Source organism: Podarcis raffonei, chromosome W (genome assembly GCF_027172205.1).
Source record: "Podarcis raffonei isolate rPodRaf1 chromosome W, rPodRaf1.pri, whole genome shotgun sequence".
Lineage (NCBI taxonomy): Eukaryota > Metazoa > Chordata > Lepidosauria > Squamata > Lacertidae > Podarcis > Podarcis raffonei.
The window spans coordinates 21905958-21927640 of NC_070620.1; the positions used below are offsets into that span (position 1 = coordinate 21905958).

At 46.3% G+C, this 21683-nt stretch overlaps 1 protein-coding gene across 1 annotated transcript; it reads left to right on the forward strand.

Moving 5' to 3' along the window:
- Nucleotides 1-4041: 4041 nt before the first annotated feature.
- On the forward strand, nucleotides 4042-7560 carry LOC128405993 (craniofacial development protein 2-like; the record flags this gene model as incomplete). The annotated part of the gene is made up of 2 exons (XM_053373045.1): nucleotides 4042-4691; nucleotides 7521-7560. Coding segments are annotated over 2 exons (690 nt in total), but the record flags the coding sequence as incomplete, so codon positions are not given.
- Between the last annotated feature and the right edge of the window lie 14123 nt (nucleotides 7561-21683).

A 21683-nucleotide genomic window follows, 5' to 3' on the forward strand; every position in this document is an offset into this window, starting at 1 on the left:
CATCGGAGGTCCTGGCTGTTTCCCAGAATGCGAGTGAATGCAGGGATGCTGAGGGCACCGATTGCAAGCTGCAGGGGGAGCAGACTGCCACGTCATCCCAAGCAGCATTCCAGCCTCCAGGGGGAGCCAAGGAGTCGGCAGCTGAGAGCTCTGTTTCTCGTGAGAACCAAGGTCAGAGCCTATGCAGAGGCCGGAAGGCCAGGTGTAAACAAAGGATAAAGCCTGCAGATGGCCAGGAGCGGGGGGGCAAGTTGCAAAAGCCCTCGCCAGTGGAAAACAAGGCTATGTTTGCTGGCACAGCTCCACCAAAGGCTAAAGGCACGTCTGATGGCCAGGAGCAGGGGGGCAAGCTTCAAAAGCCCACGCTGGTGGAAAACAAGGTTATGTTTGCTAGCACACCTGCTCTAAAAGCGAAGGCCAGGTTTGTTATTGACTCTGGGGCGAGCCGCCATCTCGCGAAGGACCGCCATCTGTTTATCTCCTTCACACCTCAAGATGGAGAGATCCACCTGGCTGATGGAAGGACTTTGTAAATTGCAGGAGTTGGGACTGTGAAACTTGCAAGTCTGCACACTACCATCAGAAATGTACTTTTTGTTCCAGGAGCTGCGGACAATTTGATTAGTGTCCCACAGCTGACTGGGCGTGGTTTTGAGGTTTCCTTCAAGAGGACTGTCTGTGTCATCAGAAAAGGCAAAGAGGACATGTGGCATGCAAAGTTGATGGATGGTTTGTTCTGTCTAACTTATGATGACAATGCTGTTATGTCTAATGCTGATACTTGTTGTGTTGCACAAACTAACAAGGTTCTTCATGCAGGATGCATTCACGATGCACATAGAAGATTTTGTCACCTCTCTTGGCAAGCGCTAGCCAAGATGCCTGGGTTGGTTGAAGTTTTGGACATCAAACCCTGTAAATTTCACATGAAATGTGTATCTTGTGCAGAGAACAAGGTGAAGGTTGCTCCAAAAGGCAAGGAGTCTAGCAGGCAGGCTTCCAAACCCTACCAGCTAGTGCACACAGACCTGGTAGGTCCTCTTGCGCCCTCTTTGGGAGGAGCAAGGTACTTCATGGTTCTAATTGATTCTTTTTCCAGGTACATTCATGTGTTTATGCTCGAGCAGAAATCGCAAGCATTTCCTAGGTTCAAGGCATTCTGTGCTTGGTTGGAGAATGCTCACGGTAAACGTATCGGCTGTCTGTTTACTGATCGAGGCGGGGAATTCACTTCTCAGCAGTTTGAAGCTTTCCTGACTGAGAAGGGAATCCAGCATGACTTGTCAACGCCTAGATCGCCATGGATGAATGGGCTTGCGGAGAGAGCAAATCAAACGTTGCTGCAAGGACTAAAAACATTGTTGCATGATGCCAATCTCCCTGAGAAGTTTTGGGGGGAGGCTTTGGCGAATTTTGTTTACACTTTTAACAGGAGACTGTCATCACCTATTGGCTGCACTCCCTATGAGAAAATGTTTGGTAAGAAACCTAACACCAAGCACATGAGAATCTTTGGTTCTGACATGTGGGTGCACACCCCACAAAGCAACAAGCTTGGGAAGCGTGGGGCACATGGTTTGTTCATGGGGTACGAAAAAGGTGCATACAGGGTATGGATGACTAACTCCAAATCCATAAAGTTCACAAGGAGTGTTGAGTACAATCCTAAGTGGGGGGAAAATGTGGGAATTTTCCAGAGTTACCCAGAGGAAGATGAAGGTGATGTGAAAAAAGCAGATGATGCTGAGGAAGCTGAGGAAACTGAGGATGATGATGATGATGATGATCAGAGTTCGGATTCCAGTTCAGTGGGCGGCGCTGCTGCTGGTGTCAGTGACAGTGATGACACAGCAGACTACAAGAGCGCAAAGGCCTCAGTCAGACCATCTGATGAGTCCGACAATGAACTGGAACAACCACTGTTCACCATTGGTCACTTTTCTCCTAAGAAAGAGGAGATGAGTCCAGAAGACTTGCGTCTGGTTCGCAGGTCTGAAAGGGCGACCAAAGGCAAACCTCCAAAGAGATTTGCTGATGAGTTTGCTAAGACGGCAACTGCTGTTCTTAGTAGCTCAGAGAAGGTATGGGAACCTTCTAGCTTCAAAGAGGTTCAGGAGTTAACCTCTAAAGATGCTGAGCCTTGGCTTAATGCCATGAAGGCTGAAGTTGATTCCTTGAACAGGAACCAAACTTGGGAGCTGGTACCGGTAGTCCCAGGAATGAGACTGGTTGGCAGCAAATGGGTCTTCAAGGCCAAGACAGACCAGAATGGCAAGGTTGTCAGACACAAAGCCAGATTGGTTGCCAGAGGTTTTTCACAGGTACCAGGACAGGATTACCACGAGACCTACTCACCCACGGTCAAATATGAGAGCATTCGGCTGATGCTCAAGATCGCTGCGGAGGAGAAACTGCATGTTTCCCATCATGACATTAATACAGCTTTTTTGTACGGGATTTTGGGGGAGGAGCTGTATATGCTTCCACCTGATGGAATGCAGATACAGAAGGGAATGGTCTGTAAACTGCGGAAATCCTTGTATGGTCTCAAGCAGAGTGCCAGGTGTTGGAACACAAAACTCACTGAAACGTTGCTTTCTCTAGGTTTTCACCAGGGCAAAGCTGATCCGTGTGTGTTTGTCAAGGAGGAGGGGCAAAACAAACTGTATTGTTTATGTTTTGTTGATGATCTTCTGATGTTTTGGAAGAATCAGGCTGAAGGAGCACTTTGACATGAAGGATCTTGGTGAGGTATCCAACTATCTTTCTCTGCAGGTGGAGAGAGACCAAGCAGCTAATTTTCTGGTACACCAAACACAGAAAATTGCTGATGTATTAACCAGGTTGAATTTGGTTGATGCAAACCCAGCAGACACACCGATGGTGACAGGTTACCAGGTAGACAGTACTGCTGAAGCGTTTTCTGACACAACGCTATACAGATGCATTCTAGGCAAGTTGAATTTCATTGCTAGATGTTCAAGACCTGACATTGCTGTAAGCACTAACCTGCTTAGCAGACATGCTAACAATCCTACTGTTCAGGATTGGAAAGCTCTGAAGCGCATAGCCCGGTATTTGAAAGGGACTATGCACTACAGGCTGAGGTTCACCAGTCAGAAGACTGGAGGTCTTGAAATCTTTGCAGATGCAAGTTTTGGAAGTGACACCACGGATGGTACAAGCACTTCTGGAGTATGCTACATGTACAACCACTGCCTGTTTGACTGGTTGTGCAAAAAGCAGACGACAGTTAGCCTAAGTTCCTGTGAAGCAGAACTCAATGCTCTGTCATTTTCACTCATGGATTGTGAATGGTTGATGCAACTGTTTAAGGACATTGGGGTTTCTGTGAAATGTCCTATACAAGTGTATCAAGACAATAGATCTTGTTTGGCTTTGCTGAACTCGGAGAGTTGCAAGCAAAGGACCAAGTACTTGCAGATTAAGCTACATCGTGCAAGAGAGTGTATTCAGAAAGGACTCATTCAGGTGTCCTACATGCCAGGAAATGAAATTCCTGCTGATCTGTTGTCTAAGGTTGTTAACAGAGAACAACTGAAGGTTTACGCACAAAGGTTGCAATTGGGTTGAACCACAGGTACTACAGGTTACACGGAAAGGGGGAGGATGTTAGGATATTTCTGTTCCACCTTAAAAGGGAGCAGGATGTTTGTGTCACAGCCTGCGTAATTTCCTGTCTCACAGGATGTTTATGTTGTCTATTCCTTTCGTTTTCGGCTGTTTTGCCTGAGCAGTCGGAGCAGACGGTCATGTCTTTTTTGTTCTGACCAACGCCAAATAAACTGTAAATATGCTCTCATGCTGTGCAACTTTTGCTGTGTGAATTCTGCTGAAAGAGTGTGCACAAGTCCAAGAATGTGGCTATCTTTTCTTGAGGCTTCGTGCCGCTGATTGCTGATACTGCGTGACTACGGGAGGTCGATGGATCGTCCGGCACCGAGCTTGGGGCTCAGATGGACTTTATTTCCCTGGCAGTATCCCAACATAAATATTGACATCCTGGGCATCAGTGAACTAAAATGGACGGGAATGGGCGAATTCAGTTTGGATGACCATCACATCTACTACTGTGGGAAAGAATCCCGTAAAAGAAATGGAGTGACCCTCATAGTCAACAAAAGAGTGGCAAAAGCTGTACTGGGATGCAATCTCAAAAATGATAGAATGATCTCGATACGGATCCAAGGCAGACCTTTTAACATCACAGTAATCCAAGTTTATGCACCAACCACTGGTGCTGAAGAAACTGAAATTGACCAATTCTATGAAGACTTACAACACCTTATAGAAATGACACCAAAGAAGGATGTTCTTCTCATTATAGGGGATTGGAATGCTAAAGTAGGGAGTCAAGAGATAAAAGGAACAACTGGCAAGTTTGGCCTTGGAGTTCAAAACAAAGCAGGGCAAAGGCTAATAGAGTTCTGCCAAGAGAACAAGCTGGTCATCACAAACACTCTTTTCCAACAAAACAAGAGACGACTCTACACATGGACATCACCAGATGGGCAGCATCGAAATCAGATTGATAATATTCTCTGCAGCCAAAGATGGAGAAGCTCTATACAGTCAGCAAAAACAAGACTTGGAGCTGACTGTGGCTCAGATCATCAGCTTCTTATAGCAAAATTGAAGCTTAAATTGAAAAAAGTAGGAAAAACCACTGGGCCGGTAAGATACAATCTAAATCAAATCCCTTATGAATACACAGTGGAAGTGAGGAACAGGTTTAAGGATTTAGATTTGGTGGACAGAGTGCCTGAAGAACTCTGTCTTCAGGATGGAGGCTCGTAACATTATACAGGAGGCAGCAACTAAAACCATCCCAACGAAAAGGAAATGCAAGAAAGCAAAGTGGCCTTACAATGCAAAAGGAAATGCAAGAAAGCAAAATGAGGCCTTACAAATAGCGGGGGAGAGAAAGCAAGCAAAATGCAAGGGAGATAGTGAAAGATACAGGAAATTGAATGCAGATTTACAAAGAATAGCAAGGAGAGACAAGAAGGCATTCTTAAACGAGCAATGCAAAGAAATAGAGGAAAACAATAGAATGGGAAAAACCAGAGATCTGTTCAAGAAAATTGAAGATATGAAAGGAACCTTTCGTACAAACATTTCCATAATAAAAGACAAAAGTGGAAAGGACCTAACAGAAGCAGAAGACATCAAGAAGAGGTGGCAAGAATACAGAGAGGAACTATACCAGAAAGAAATGGATGTCTCGTATACCCCAGGTAGTGTGGTTGCCGACCTTGAGCCAGACATCCTGGAGAGTGAAGTCAAATGGGCCTTAGAAAGCACTGCAAATAACAAGGCCAGTGGAAGTGATGATATTCCAGCTGAACTATTGACAATTTTAAAAGATGATGCTGTTAAGGTGCTACACTCTATAAACCAGCAAATTTGGAAAACTCAGCAGTGGCCAGAGGATTGGAGAAGATCAGTCTACATCCCAATCCCAAAGAAGGGAAGTGCCAAAGAATGCTCCAACTACCGCACAATTGCACTCATTTCACACGCTAGCAAGGTTATGCTTAAAATTCTACAAGGCAGGCTTAAGCAGTATGTGGACCGAAAACTCCCAGAAGTGCAAGCTGGATTTCGAAGGGGCAGAGGAACCAGAGACCAAATTGCAAACATGCGCTGGATTATGGAGAAAGCTAGAGAGTTCCAGAAAGACATCTACTTCTGCTTCATTGACTATGCAAAAGCCTTTGACTGTGTCGACCACAGCAAACTATGGCAAGTTCTTAAAGAAATGGGAGTGTCTGATTACCTCATCTGTCTCCTGAGAAATCTCTATGTGGGACAAGAAGCTACAGTTAGAACTGGATATGGAACAACTGATTGGTTCAAAATTGGGAAAGGAGTACGGCAAGGCTGTATATTGTCTCCCTGCTTATTTAACTTATATGCAGAATTCATCATGCGAAAGGCTGGGCTGGACGAATCCCAAGCTGGAATTAAGATCGCCGGAAGAAATATCAACAACCTCAGATATGCAGATGACACAAGCTTGATGGCAGAAAGTGAGGAGGAATTAAAGAACCTTTTAATGAGGGTGAAAGAGGAGAGCGCAAAATATGGTCTGAAGCTCAACATCAAAAAAACGAAGATCATGGCCACTGGGCCCATCACCTCCTGGCAAATAGAAGGGGAAGAAATGGAGGCAGTGAGAGATTTTACTTTCTTGGGCTCCGTGATCACGGCAGATGGTGACAGCAGTCATGAAATTAAAAGACGCCTGCTCCTTGGGAGAAAGGCGATGGCAGACCTAGACAGCATCTTAAAAAGCAGAAACATCAGCTTACCAACAAAGGTGTGTATAGTTAAAGCCATGGTTTTCCCAGTAGTGATGTATGGAAGTGAGAGCTGGACCATAAAGAAGGCTGATCGCCAAAGAATTGATGCTTTTGAATTATGGTGCTGGAGGAGACTCTTGAGAGTCCCATGGACTGCAAGAAGATCAAACGTATCCATTCTGAAGGAAATCAGCCCTGAGTGCTCACTGGAAGGACAAATCGTGAAGCTGAAGCTCCAATACTTTGGCAACCTCATGAGAAGAGAAGACTCCCTGGAAAAGACCCTGATGCTGGGAAAGATGGAGGGCACAAGGAGAAGGGGACGACAGAGGACGAGATGGTTAGACAGTGTTCTCGAAGTTACAAACATGAGTTTGACCAAACTGCGGGAGACAGTGGAAGACAGGAGTGCCTGGCGTGCTCTGGTCCATGGGATCACGAAGAGTCGGACAGGACTAAACGACTAAACAACAACAACAATGCATGCACACCCAAAATACACAAAACGAAGTGAAATAAGCCCAAACAAAGCTTTTTCGTCCTCTTTCTATGCCTATTCACCCAAACAACACGTGTTTTCCTTTCTTTTGACTTACTTCACTTCGTTTTGCGTTTTTTGGGTGAATATGCATGCACACCCCAAATACACGAAACGAAGTGAAATAAGCCCAAACAAAGTTTCTTCTTCGTTTTCTATCCATATCGACGCAAAGAACACATATTTTGCTGTGTTTCGGCTTACTTCACTTTGTTTCTCCTCATTGGGTTAATATGCATGCACACCCCAATAACTCGAAACGAAGTGAAAAAAGCCCAAACAAATATTTTTCGTCCTCTTTCTATGCATATTCACCCAAACAACACATGTTTTGCTTTGTTTGGGCTTACTTCACTTTTGGGTCAATGTGCATGCACTCCCGAAAGTCATGAAACAAAGTGAAATAAGTCCAAACAGAGCGTTTTCGTCTGCTTTCTATGCTTATTCACCCCAAAAATATGTCTTTTGCTTTATTTGGGCTTACTCCACTTCATTTCTCCTCTTTTGGGTCAATATGCATACACACCCCAAAGACACGAAACGAAGTGAAATAAGCCCAAACAAAGCTTTTTCATACTCTTTCTGTGCATATTCACGCAAACTACACATGTTTACCGTTCTTTTGACTTACTTCACTTCGTTTTGCGTTTTTTTAGCGAATATGCATGCACACCCCAAATACACGAAACGAAGTGAAATAAGTCCAAACAGAGCGTTTTCGTCTGCTTTCTATGCATATTCACCCAAGCAACACGTGTTTTGCTTTGTTTGGGCTTACTTCACTTCGTTTTGCGATTTTTGGGTGAATATGCATGCACAACCAAAAAGACGGAACAAAGTGAAATAAGCCCAAACAAAGCTTTTTCGTCCTCTTTCTATGTATGTTGACACCAAAACCCGTGTTACGGTTTGTTTGGGCTTACTTCACTTTGTTTTGTGTTTTTTGAGGAAATATGCATGCACACCCCATTAAAACGAAACGAGGTGAAATAAGCCCAGACATAGCTTATTCTTCGTCTTCTATCTATGCATATTCACCCAAACAGCATGTGTTTTGCTTTGCTTGGAATTACTTCACTTTCTTTGAGCTTACTTCACATTGTTTTGCGTTTTGAGGGTGAATATGCATGCACACCCCAAAAACATGAAACCAAGTTAAATAAGCTTCAATAAAGCTTATTCGTCTACTTTCTATGTATAGCGCCCAAAAAAACACATGTTATGCTTTGTTTGGGCTTACTTCACTTCGTTTTTCATTTTTGAGTGAATATGCATGCACACCCAAAAACATGAAGCGAAGTGAAATAAGCCCAAACATAGCTTATTCTTTGCCTTTATATCCATGTTGTGATGGGATGGTGAGCTGCTTGTGCGTAAAATCCTAGTCCCTCAGAGTTTGGCTAAGTCCACAAACCTCTGTCTGTGACGGAGCTCCTTAAGCATGGCTCCATCAGTCGCTCGTAGAATCGGACAGTGGGCGTTTACGGAACTTCTTCCAGCATAAAAGCTCCTTAACGGAAACGCGTCTTCTGGACTCTCGGCGTGACAGTTTCCGGCGAGGAGTAGGTGTCCCTATGGGAGGTCCTGAAACCTCCCCACTATTTTCGCTGGAAGTGTCTCTGAGCCCTCCCTCCGACTCACTTTCCCTTGGAACTCCTCCACCTCTCCCCCTGCTGGTTCCCTCCTCAGCTGAATAGTCTCTCTCAGCCTCTGTGAGCCCTTTCACCTCCTGCTCCTCAGATGGCAGTTCCCTGACATCCACCTCCCCTCCAGGGCCCCCTTCACCCCCTTCCCTCCCCTCCTCTGCGGGAGGCGAGGGAGCAAAACCCCTGAAAGAACCTCCCTCATCTTCCGAAGTTTCGAACACTTCCCTCCACCGGTTGCTGTTTCCGGTTTCCAAGTACTCCTCCTCATCGGAGTCTGTTCCTTCTTCCAACTCCGATTCCCTGAATCCTTCCAGTTCCTCCTCATCATCGGTGGTGCCAAAGTACTCCCTCCGGAACCTCGCTACTGGCTGAGGTTTCCTGGGGAACCTTTGGTGGAACGTTTCGATCAAGATCTCGTCACTGACCTCCTCTGCCGTCACCCAGGTGTTTTCCGACTCCGGTTCCCCTTCCCACGCGACCAAATACTCCACCTGATTACCCTTCCACCTGGAGTCGATGATCTCCACCACATGGTTGCTGCTTTCCCTTTCTTCTAAGACTGGCCCCCGTGTGGATACCCCTTCACCTTCCCCCCTATATGGTGACAGTAATGACCTGTGGAATACTGGGTGCAGTTTCATGTGGTTCGGTAACCAGAATCTGAAAGCCACTGGGTTGACCTGTTGGATGACCTCAAATGGTCCCAATCTTTTGGGTCTCAATTTCTTGCAACCCCCCTTGAACGGCAACCCTTGGGTTGACAGCCAGACCTGACTCCCCACCCTAATGGTTTCACCTTCCCTTCTGCTCTTGTCTGCCTGCCTCTTATATTCTTCTTTGGCCCTTTCTAAGTTGAGTTGGAGTTGACGATGGATCGCTTCCATTTCTTCTACAAAATGTTCGGCGGCCGGGACACTCCATCTCTCCCCTCCTCCCCCTGGAAACGCCCTGGGGTGGCACCCATAATTAGCCAAAAAGGGGCTCATCCCGGTGGACACATTCTCCGCATTATTGTAGGCAAATTCCGCTAGCGCCAACTTTTCGACCCAATCGTTCTCTCTGTCATTGACATAACACCTCAGGTATTGTTGGAGGATACCGTTTGCTCTCTCCGCCTGCCCATTGGTCTCAGGGTGCCTGGCAGTCGAAAAGTTGACCTCTACGTGCAACAAGCTCATAGGTTTCCTCCAGAACCTCGACGTGAACTGTTTCCCTCTGTCGGAGACCACCCTCAAGGGGGCGCCATGCAGCCTAAAAATATGTTCTACAAACAATTTCGCTGTCTCTTCCGCCGTGACTGCATGTGAGCAAGCTACAAAGTGACCCATCTTAGTTAACAGGTCTACTACGACTAGTATGGCGGTTTTCCCCTGGGATTTAGGCAGATCAGTCATAAAATCTATCGATACCGCCTCCCACGGTCGTTCTGGTGTGGGTAACGGTTCTAATAACCCCGCTGGCGCCCGCCTTTCTCCTTTGGCTCTCTGGCATTGGTCACACCCTCTTACATACTCCCGTACATCCTCCCTCACCTTGGGCCACCAAAACTCCCTGGTCACCAACCACATGGTCTTGTGTTGCCCAAAATGCCCCACTGTGGGGTTGTCGTGCAGCTGTTTGAGTACTCTCCCCCTCAATTCCCCTTCGGGTATATATAGTGCCCCTTTGTAATACAATGCCCCGTTTTTTTCTTCAAAACCTCCGGGGTCTTCTCCCTCTCTCCTTAAACCTCTGAGCTTATTCTGGGCGTATTCATCATTTACCGTTCCCTCTACCAGTTCCCTTTGCCCCACCCAGGCCGCCCCACACACCCAGCGGTCCTCTGGGATGATATGTCTCTCTTCAGGCGCTCCCTCCCCCTCCAAATATTCAGGTTTGCGTGAGAGAGCGTCCGCTCTGATGTTTTCTGGGCCTGGCACATAGCAAATTTCAAAATGGAATTTGGAGAACTCCTGGGCCCACCTCACTTGTCGTTGGTTGAGCACTCGTGCCGTTCTCCAATACTCCAAATTCTTGTGGTCCGTACACACTTGCACCTTATGCTGTGCGCCAATTAGTAAATGTCTCCATCTCTGGAACGCTTCGTGAATGGCGAGTAGTTCTCGGTCATATACGGTGTAGTTCCTCTCGGATTTGTTCAGCTTACGCGAAAAGAAGGCACACGGTCTCCATTCCGACTTATTGCTCCCCGGCTGAAGCAGCACCGCCCCCACCGCCCGGTCTGAGGCATCAGTTTCCACTCTCATGGGTTTTTGTAAATCCACATGCAGGAGCTGTTCTTCCGAAGCGAATGCCCTTTTCAATTCCTCAAATGCTTGCTCCGCCTCCGCCGTCCAAACGAATTTCTTCTTGCTGCTGAGACAGTCCGTGATGGGAGCCGTTAAGTGGGCAAAGTTCTTGATGAACTTACGGTAAAAGTTCCCAAACCCTAAGAACCTTTGCACATCCTTTTTCGTTTTCGGTGTCTTCCATTCCAGCACCGCCTGGACCTTGCCTGGATCCATGGCTAATCCCTTGTCTGATAAGCGGTACCCCAGGAATTCCACCTCCTTGGTGTGAAACTGACACTTCTCCACTTTCACCCACAGCTGGTTTGCTTGCAGTTGGCTCAGCACTTCCCTGACATCCTTTACATGCTGCTCCTCATTCTCTGAATATATCAACACGTCATCGAGGAAGGCCACGCAATTCTTGTAGAGCAGAGGTCCCAGGACGTGGTTCATGAACGATTGAAAACATGCTGAGCCTGATTGCAATCCGAAGGGCATAACTAAATATTCAAAAGCCCCCAAAGGGGTGAACATGGTGGTTTTCCATTCATCCCCTTTCCTTATTCGTATCAGGTTGTATGCCCCTCTCAGGTCCAGTTTCGTGAATATCTTTCCCTTCCTCACCCTGGTCAAAATGTCATCAATTCTGGGCATGGGGAAAGTCACTGGTTCTGACACTGCATTTAGGGCCCGGTAGTCCACTACAAGCCTGGGTTTATCCGTGTTTTTTTTGTCCACAAAAAACACTGGGCTCCCCCCCACCGCTCTGGACTCTCTGATGAAGCCCCTCTTCAGGTTTTTATCAATAAACTCCCTTAACTCCTGCATTTCCCTGTCTGACATGGCGTACAGCTTGCCCACGGGGAGCTGGGCTCCAGGGACCAGGTTAATTTGGCAGTCAAAGGCTCTATGCGGTGGTAGTTTATCTGCTTCCCTTTCGCTGAAGACCTTGCTCAGGTCAGCGTATTGTTTGGGCACCTTCCCTTTGTCCGCCACTTCCGTCCCTGCTAGAAAGGCTAGCGGATCATGCAACGCTAGCCAGCTCATTCCCAAAATAACGGGAGCCCCTCCCAGGGTGGCCACATTGAACGCTATCCTTTCGGTGTGCCTGGCCACCCTCATAACCATTGGGACGGTCTGTAGGCTAACTTCTCCTCCCAACAGCTCCCTCCCATCGATCGTGGTCACCTGCAGGGGGTTACTTAAAGGGAGTATCTGTATCTGGTGTTCAGCTGCAAACTCCTTACTCATAAAATTACAGGAGCTGCCTGAGTCCAACAGCGCCTTTGTCTTTAGTGGGTATCCGTTTGCCAGCTCTAGCAACACCTCTATTACTAGGGCTGGTCTTGGAGGTTCCGGAGTGGGCACTTTTACTGCTCCTTGGCCTGGCTGCTGTGCCCTGACGGTGGCAGCCAGGCGTTGGCTTTTACTGGCTCCTGGACTCCCTCCTCCTTCCCCCCAACAGCTCCCGCCATCCCTTGCCATTCCTTTCTTTGCGGGCAGACTCTGGCAAAGTGACCTGGCTGCTGGCAGAGATAACATTTCTTGGTGCTCTTCCTCTCCTTCTTCCTCCCTTCACTGGGATTTGAAACTGCGCGCGCGCGCGCTGTTCCAATTTCCATCGGCTCTCCTGGCGGGAAATTGGGCTCCGGAATCTCTGGAATGCGGAAATCCCTCCAACGCTCTCCTTTCCCTTCCCGCTTCTCCAAGGCTCTCGCCTCCTGGCGCGCTCCAATGGTCAGCGCTGATTTGGTCAGCTGGTCCATAGACTCCGCCCTGGGCGCCCGGGAAAGTTCGTCTTTCACCGCCGAAGAAAGCCCCTCTTCAAAAAGCATTTGAATGGGTTCCGCCGATAGGTCCCACCCCAATTTATGTATCAGCATTGTAAACGCAGTCCAGTACTCACGAACCGATCGGCTCCCCTGTTTACAAGCCATCAATTGTCTGCGCACCAGTCCCTGTTCAATCTCGCTGGAAAACATCAAATCCATGGCGCGAAAAAACTTCCTCGTGTCCTTCAGCATTTCACTATTCCCTGCCATCAGGGGTCTAACCCAGTCTCTCGCCCCCCCTTCGAGATGGCCAACCACAAACGCCACTCGCGATGCCTCGTCGGGAAAGTCGTCAAACTGCAGCTCGAGAGCATACTGCATCTCTGTCCTAAAGGCTTGATAGTTCCTGGGGTCCCCCCCAAACTTCTGCACCAATCCTGGCATCTTTCTTGCTAGTGTAGCGCCTTTTGCCTTTTCTGCATCCTGCGCCCTCCTTTCCTCTAGCCTCGCCGTTTGCAGCGCTAGCTGGACTTCCAACACCCTGTACCTTTCTTCCAGGCTTGGACCCTCTCCAGCTCCTCCTGCTCCCCCGGCTCCGGCTGGGTTGCTCATGATGCCTCTCTGCACAAGCTGCTTTCAGGGACTGTCCGATTGCTGTGATGGGATGGTGAGCTGCTTGTGCGTAAAATCCTAGTCCCTCAGAGTTTGGCTAAGTCCACAAACCTCTGTCTGTGACGGAGCTCCTTAAGCATGGCCCCATCAGTCGCTCGTAGAATCGGACAGTGGGCGTTTACGGAACTTCTTCCAGCATAAAAGCTCCTTAACGGAAACGCGTCTTCTGGACTCTCGGCGTGACAGTTTCTGGCGAGGAGTAGCTGTCCCTATGGGAGGTCCTGAAACCTCCCCACTATTTTCGCTGGAAGTGTCTCTGAGCCCTCCCTCCGACTCACTTTCCCTTGGAACTCCTCCACCTCTCCCCCTGCTGGTTCCCTCCTCAGCTGAATAGTCTCTCTCAGCCTCTGTGAGCCCTTTCACCTCCTGCTCCTCCGATGGCAGTTCCCTGACACATGTCGACACCAAAAAACACATATTTTGCTCTGCTTGGGCTTACTTCACTTCGTTTCCCCTGTTTTGTGTGAATATGCATGCAAACCACAAAGAGACACAAAACAAAGTGAAATAAGCCCACACAAAGGTTTTCCGTCTTTTTGCTATGCATATTCACCCAAACAGCACATGTTTTGATTTGCTTGGAATTACTTCACTTTGTTTTGCGTTTTTTGGGTGATTATGCATGCACACCCCAAAAACATGAAATGAAGTTAAATAAGCTTCAATAAAGCTTATTTGTCTACTTTCTTTTTATTCCGCCCCAAAAAACACGTTATGCTTTGCTTGGAATTCCTTCACTTCGCTTTGTGTTTTATAGTGAATATGCATGCATACCCAATAAACACGAAAGGAAGTTAAATAAGCCCAAACAAAGTTTTTTGTGTTTTTTCTATGCATATTCACCGAAACAGCGCGTGTTTAACTTTGTTTTGACTTACTTCACTTGGTTTTGCGTTTTTTGAGCGAATATGCATTAACACCCAAAAACACGAAACGAAGTGAAATAAGCTCTTTCTCTCTCTTTCCCCCCCCAAATTTTTTTATTGGTTTTTACAATATTAACGACAAACAAAAGCACAAAACAAACAAAACATAACAAACATAAATCATAAGCTTATTGAAAATAACAGTTATTAACTTTGTAAAACGACTTCCTCGTTTCCCCTTAGTTGAATTTCATTGCATATCCTTATAACGGTTTTCCAAATCCCAATTTTGATACCCTTTAAATTAAACATTAACATCTTTAAGTCTTCTCCTTCTTGTATTAAACATATTATTTTATCAGTTAGCATAAATACAATCCTAAGCCCTTTAAGTATCTGGAAGCTGTTTCCAGTTAGTTTAGCTTAACAAATTTAGCTAAATAATCCTTAAATTTCTTCCATTCTTCGTGGTGTTCCTCCTCCTTCTGGTTGCGGACTCTTCCGGTTAGATCGGCTAGCTCCAAAAAATCCATCATCTTCATCTGCCATTCTTCTACTGTTGGTAATTCTTGAGTTTTCCAGTTTTTCGCTAACAAAATACGAGCCACAGTTGTGGCATACAAAAATAATTAAACATCTTTCTTGGGCAATTCCAAACCTGTTATTCCAAGAAGAAAGGCCTCTGGTTTCTTTATAAATGTATATTTCAACATTTTTTTCAATTCATTATAAATCTTTTCTCAGAAGTCTTTCACCTTGGGGCAGGTGTCCTAAATCTCTTGCCCAATCTATCATCACTGATTTAACTTGTTCATCTTTCGTATGCCACTCCAGCAAAAGCTTGTACATTTTTAAAAAAATAATATTTATTACTTTTAAACCTTACAAAAAGGAGAAAAGAAGAAAAAAGAAGAAAAAGAAAAAGAAAAAACAATACAATACAATATATAAACAATACACAACACAACATTAACACATTAAAAAAAATGAAAGCAAAAACAATTCAAAAAACACACGTCATACCATCTCAATATCCTCTCTTTCATTCCCTTGTTTCATCGACCTCCTCTCACCTCCCTTTTTGTATTCCATTTCTATTAATTATTTCAGCAAATCCTTTCCATCTTTCTCTATTTTCTGTCATATGATTATCTTAACATATTTTAACCTTATTTTCCATTAATACTATAATACTTATTTATGCTTAATTCCTTAAAACATTCCTACTAAAGCCGTATAATTCCCTTCCAACATTTTTCTAACACTCATTAATTTTACATTATTTCCATATATAGATTTTAAACTTTTTCCAATATTCTTCCACCGTCTCTTCTCCCTGGTCTCGGATTCTGCCAGTCATTTCCGTCAATTCCATATAGTCCATCAACCTGGTGATCTTCTGTGCGAGGCTCTTAACTCTTTTCCAAGTCCCTTCTGCAGGTCTTCTTCATATTTATACATGCACTTTACTTTGTCTCCTCCTGATCTTGTTCTTATTTTCCTTCCTTTGATGCTGAAAAGTAGATCTCGGGGAAATTCCCACCTAGCAATGTTTTTATTCCTTTTCGAGAAGTCAGCCAAATCTCCATAGTTAAAACTAAAATTCAAAAGATATTTCCAGTCGTATTTCAAAGCTCCTCCAAGTCTGGTGGTCCCCACAACTCCAGTCTCCTTCTGACCCAAGTCCAGGTCCCAAAGGTCAATAAATCCCTGCGTAAAGGGATCTATCCAACTTTCCTTCTCCAGTTCAAGCGGTGCTCCAATCCTCAAAGTCTGACTTTCTCTAAATTCAGTCATAAAAGGCATCAACTTATAGTCATCAAATTGTTGGGATACTGCCAGGGAGGCAAAGTCCATCATAGCCCCCAAGCCGGCTGCCGGACGATCCATCGACCTCCCATAGACAGGCAGTATCAGCAATTAGCGACACGAAGCATCAGAAATAGATTGCCACATTCTTAGGCTGGTGCACACTCTATCAGCAGAATTCACACAGCGAAAGATGCACAGCAGGAGAGCATTTTTCCAAGTTTATTCAGCGTTGATCAGAACAAAGAAAAACATGACTGCCTGTTTCGGTATGCTCAGGCAACAAGGAGAGAAAACGAAAGCAACTGAAAACATAAACATCCTGTGAACAGGAAATACGCAGACTCTGTGACTCACAAAGCCTGCTCCCTTTTAAGGTGGAACGGAAATATCCTAACATCCTCCCCCTTTCCGTGTAACCTGTAGTACCTGTGGTTCAACCCAATTGCAACCTTTGTACATAAACCTTAAGTTGTTCTCTGTTAACAACCTTAGACAACAGATCAGCAGGAATTTCATTTCCTGGCATGTAGGAAACCTGAATGAGTCCTTTCTGAATACACTCTCTTGCACGATGTAGCTTAATCTGCAAGTACTTGGTCCTTTGCTTGCAACTCTCCGAGTTCAGCAAAGCCAAACAAGATCTATTGTCTTGATACACTTGTATAGCACATTTCACAGAAACCCCAATGTCCTTAAACAGTTGCATCAACCATTCACAATCCATGAGTGAAAATGACAGAGCATTGAGTTCTGCTTCACAGGAACTTAGGCTTACTGTCGTCTGCTTCCTGCACAGCCAGTCAAACAGACAGTGGTTGTACATGTAGCATACTCCAGAAGTGCTTGTACCATCCGTGGTGTCACTTCCAAAACTCGCATCTGCAAAGATTTCAAGACCTCCAGTCTTCTGACTGGTGAACCTCAGCCTGTAGTGCAAAGTCCCTTTCAAATAGCGGGCTATGTGCTTCAGAGCTTTCCAATCCTGAACAGTAGGATTGTTAGCATGTCTGCTAAGCAGGTTAGTGCTTACAGCAATGTCAGGTCTTGAACATCTAGCAATGAAATTCAACTTGCCTAGAATGCATCTGTACAGCGTAGTGTCAGAAAACGCTTCAGCAGTACTATCTACCTGGTAACCTGTCACCATCGGTGTGTCTGCTGGGTTTGCATCAACCAAATTCAACCTGGTTAATACATCAGCAATTTTCTGTGTCTGGTGTACCAGAAAATTACCTGCTTGGTCCCTCTCCACCTGCAGAGAAAGATAGTTGGATACCTCACCAAGATCCTTCATGTCAAAGTGCTCCTTCAGCTGAGCTAGGGTGCTTCGGTACAAAGCCTGATTCTTCCAAAACATCAGAAGATCATCAACAAAACATAAACAATACAGTTTGTTTTGCCCCTCCTCCTTGACAAACACACATGGATCAGCTTTGCCCTGGTGAAAACCTAGAGAAAGCAACGTCTCAGTGAGTTTTGTGTTCCAACATCTGGCACTCTGCTTGAGACCATATAAGGATTTCCGCAGTTTACAGACCATTCCCTTCTGTATCTGCATCCCGTCAGGTGGAAGCATATACAGCTCCTCCCCCAAAACCCCGTACAAAAAAGCTGTATTAATGTCATGATGGGAAACATGCAGTTTCTCCTCCGCAGCGATCTTGAGCATCAGCCGAATGCTCTCATATTTGACCGTGGGTGAGTAGGTCTCGTGGTAATCCTGTCCTGGTACCTGTGAAAAACCTCTGGCAACCAATCTGGCTTTGTGTCTGACAACCTTGCCATTCTGGTCTGTCTTGGCCTTGAAAACCCATTTGCTGCCAACCAGTCTCATCCCTGGGACTACCGGTACCAGCTCCCAAGTTTGGTTCCTGTTCAAGGAATCAACTTCAGCCTTCATGGCATTTAGCCAAGGCTCAACATCTTTAGAGGTTAACTCCTGAACCTCTTTGAAGCTTGAAGGTTCCCACACCTTCTCTGAGCTACTAAGAACAGCAGTTGCCGTCTTAGCAAACTCATCAGCAAATCTCTTCGGAGGTCTGCCCTTCGTGGCTCTCTCAGATCTGCGTACAAGACGTAAGTCTTCTGGACTCATCTCCTCTTTCTTAGGAGAAAAATGACCAATGGTGAACAGTGGTTCTTCCAGTTCATTGTCAGACGCATCAGATGGTCTGACCGAGGCCTTTGCGCTCTTGTAGTCTGCTGTGTCATCACTGTCACTGACACCAGCAGCAGCGCCGCCCACTGAACTGGAATCCGAACTCTGATCATCATCATCATCATCATCATCATCTGTTAGGATATTTCCGTTCCACCTTAAAAGGGAGCAGGATGTTTGTATAACAGCCTGCGTAATTTCCTGTCTCACAGGATGTTTATGTTGTAAGTTCCTTTCGTTTTCGGCTGTTTTGCCTGAGCAGTCGGAGCAGACGGTCATGCCCTCTTTGTTCTGACCAACGCTGAATAAAACTGTAAATATGCATGTCCTGCTCTCATACTGTGCAACTTCTGTTGTGTGAATTTTGCTGTTATAGTGTGCACTAAGCCTGAGGCTTAGTGTCGCTGAATTGCTGATATTGCCTGACTACGGGAGGTTGATGGATCGTCCGGCACCGAGCTTGGGGGCTCAGATGGACTTTATCTCCCTGGCAGTATCCCAACAACAGGTTATGGGCCCAGATTCACGGCACTTGCAGGAGTAAGACAGCGACAGACTGCTGAAAGGTATGTGCTGGGAAAGTGAAAGCAGAGGCTTTTCTGTTTGCCGCGGAAGAAGTCTTTGATGTCCGGCAAAACTAATTGGCCTGGGAGCCGAGCCAGAGGCATCGTGATTAATGGGCTGTCGAGATAAGACGTCTTAAAAGGCTCACGGCTGAAGCAAATAGCTGAGATGGATCTTTTACAATCCTCTGAAGCTGCTCCGTGTCCACTAAAGCTAAATGGCCACAACTATCAGACCTGGGCAAGGTACTGTGAGGGCCAGATGAGAAGGCTTGGTGTGTGGAATACTATTTCTGAGGACCCCCCAGCCCCTGTGACAGATGAATGGAAGGCACAGGACTCGAGAGCCATGGGGATAATTTTGCTCTCAGTAGCTCCCGAAGAGTTAATCACCCTGGCTGGCAAGGCCAGTGCCCGTGCGATGTGGGACGGGCTTAGAGCCTGTCATCTCCGACAAGAGGCTGGGTCTGTGTTGCTTTATTTCAGAAAGCTGCACAGGAAGCGTTTGGAGCCAGGGGAAGACCTTAGAGCCCACGTTTTACATTTGCAGCATCTCCGACAGGAATTGACTCAGAGAGGTTTCAATATGCCTGAGTCACTGTTTGCAATTCTCATCCTGGACTCCCTGGATGAAAGCTATCATGCCGTGTCAAGTCAGCTGGCGACCCTCCCTGCGCAAGACCTCACTGCTACAAAGGTCTTGGCGACTTTGCAAAATGAATACGACAGGAGAAATGCAGCTGAATCGGCTTGTGCGCTTCAGGGGGAGCAATGTGGGACAGCATTCCAGCCTCCAGGGGGAGCCAAAGCGTTGGCAGCTGTGAAGTGCTGGAACTGTGGGAACCAAGGTCATACTCAGAAGTTTTGTCGAAAGACTGGAAATAAACAAAGGAAAAAGCCTGCAGATGGCCCGAAGCAGAAGGGGAGTGGAAGGCCAGGGAAAAACAAAGCTTTGTTCGCTGGCACAGCTTCACCAAAGGCTAAAGGCACGTCTGATGGCCAGGAGCAGGGGGGCAAGTTGCAAAAGCCCTCGCCAGTGGAAAACAAGGCTATGTTTGCTGGCACAGCTTCACCAAAGGCTAAAGGCAAGCTGCAAAAGCCCACGCTGGTGGAAAACAAGGTTTTGTTTGCCAGCAAATCTGCTTCGAAGGGGAAGGCCAGGTTTATAGTCGACTCAGCTTGCACGCGCCATCTCACCAAAGACCGCCATCTGTTCATATCCTTCACACCTCAAGATGGAGAGGTCCAGCTGGCTGATGGAAGGACTTTGCAAGCTGCAGGAGTTGGGACTGTGAAACTTGCAAGTCTGAATACTACCATCAAAGGTGTACTTTTTGTTCCAGGAGCTGCGGACAATTTGATTAGTGTACCACAGCTGACTGGGCGTGGTTTTGAGGTTTCCTTCAAGAGGACTGTCTGTGTCATCAGAAAAGGCAAAGAGGACATTTTGCATGCAAAGTTGATGGATGGTTTGTTCAGTCTAACTTATGATGATGTTGCTGTGTCTAATGCTGATACTTGTTGTGTTGCACAAACTAACAAGGTTCTTCATGCAGGATGCATTCATGATGCACATCGAAGATTTTGTCACCTCTCTTGGCAAGCGCTAGCCAAGATGCCTGAGTTGGTTGAAGGTTTGGACATCAAACCTTGTAAGTTTCACATGAAATGTGTATCTTGTGCAGAGAACAAGGTGAAGGTTGCTCCAAAAGGCAAGGAGTCTAGCAGGCAGGCTTCCAAACCCTACCAGCTAGTTCACGCAGACCTGGTAGGTCCTCTAGCGCCCTCTTTGGGAAGAGCAAGGTACTTCATGGTTCTAATTGATTCTTTTTCCAGGTACATTCATGTGTTTATGCTCGAGCAGAAATCGCAAGCATTTCCTAGGTTCAAGGCATTCTGTGCTTGGTTGGAGAATGCTCGCGGTAAACGTATTGGTTGTCTGTTTACTGATCGAGGCGGGGAATTCACTTCTCAGCAGTTTGAAGCTTTCCTGACTGAGAAGGGAATCCAGCATGACTTGTCAACGCCTAGATCGCCATGGATGAATGGGCTTGCGGAGAGAGCAAATCAAACGTTGCTGCAAGGGATAAAAACCTTGTTGCATGATGCCAATCTCCCTGAGAAGTTTTGGGGGGAGGCTTTGGCGAATTTTGTTTACACTTTTAACAGGAGACTGTCATCACCTATTGGCTGCACTCCCTATGAGAAAATGTTTGGTAAGAAACCTAACACCAAGCACTTGAGAATCTTCGGTTCTGACATGTGGGTACACACCCCACAAAGCAACAAGCTTGGGAAGCGTGGGGCACATGGTTTGTTCATGGGGTACGAAAAAGGTGCATACAGGGTATGGATGACTAACTCTAAATCCATAAAGTTCACAAGGAGTGTTGAGTACAATCCTAAGTGGGGGGAAAATGTGGGAATTTTCCAGAGTTACCCAGAGGAGGATGAAGGTGATGTGAAGAAAGCAGATCATGCTGAGAAAGCTGAGGAAACTGAGGATGATGATGATGATGATGATGATGATGATCAGAGTTCGGATTCCAGTTCAGTGGGCGGCGCTGCTGCTGCTGTCAGTGACAGTGATGACACAGCAGACTACAAGAGCGCAAAAGCCTCAGTCAGACCATCTGATGAGTCTGACAATGAACTGGAAGAACCACTGTTCACCATTGGTCGTTTTTCTCCTAAGAAAGAGGAGATGAGTCCAGAAGACTTGCGTCTGGTTCGCAGATCTGAAAGGGCAACCAAAGGCAAACCTCCAAAGAGATTTGCTGATGAGTTTGCTAAGATGGCAACTGCTGTTCTTAGTAGCTCAGAGAAGGTGTGGGAACCTTCAAGCTTCAAAGAGGTCCAAGAGTTAACATCTAAAGATGCTGAGCCTTGGCTTAATGCCATGAAGGCTGAAGTTGATTCCTTGAACAGGAACCAAACTTGGGAGCTGGTACCGGTAGTCCCAGGGATGAGACTGGTTGGCAGCAAATGGGTCTTCAAGGCCAAGACAGACCAGAATGGCAAGGTTGTCAGACACAAAGCCAGATTGGTTGCCAGAGGTTT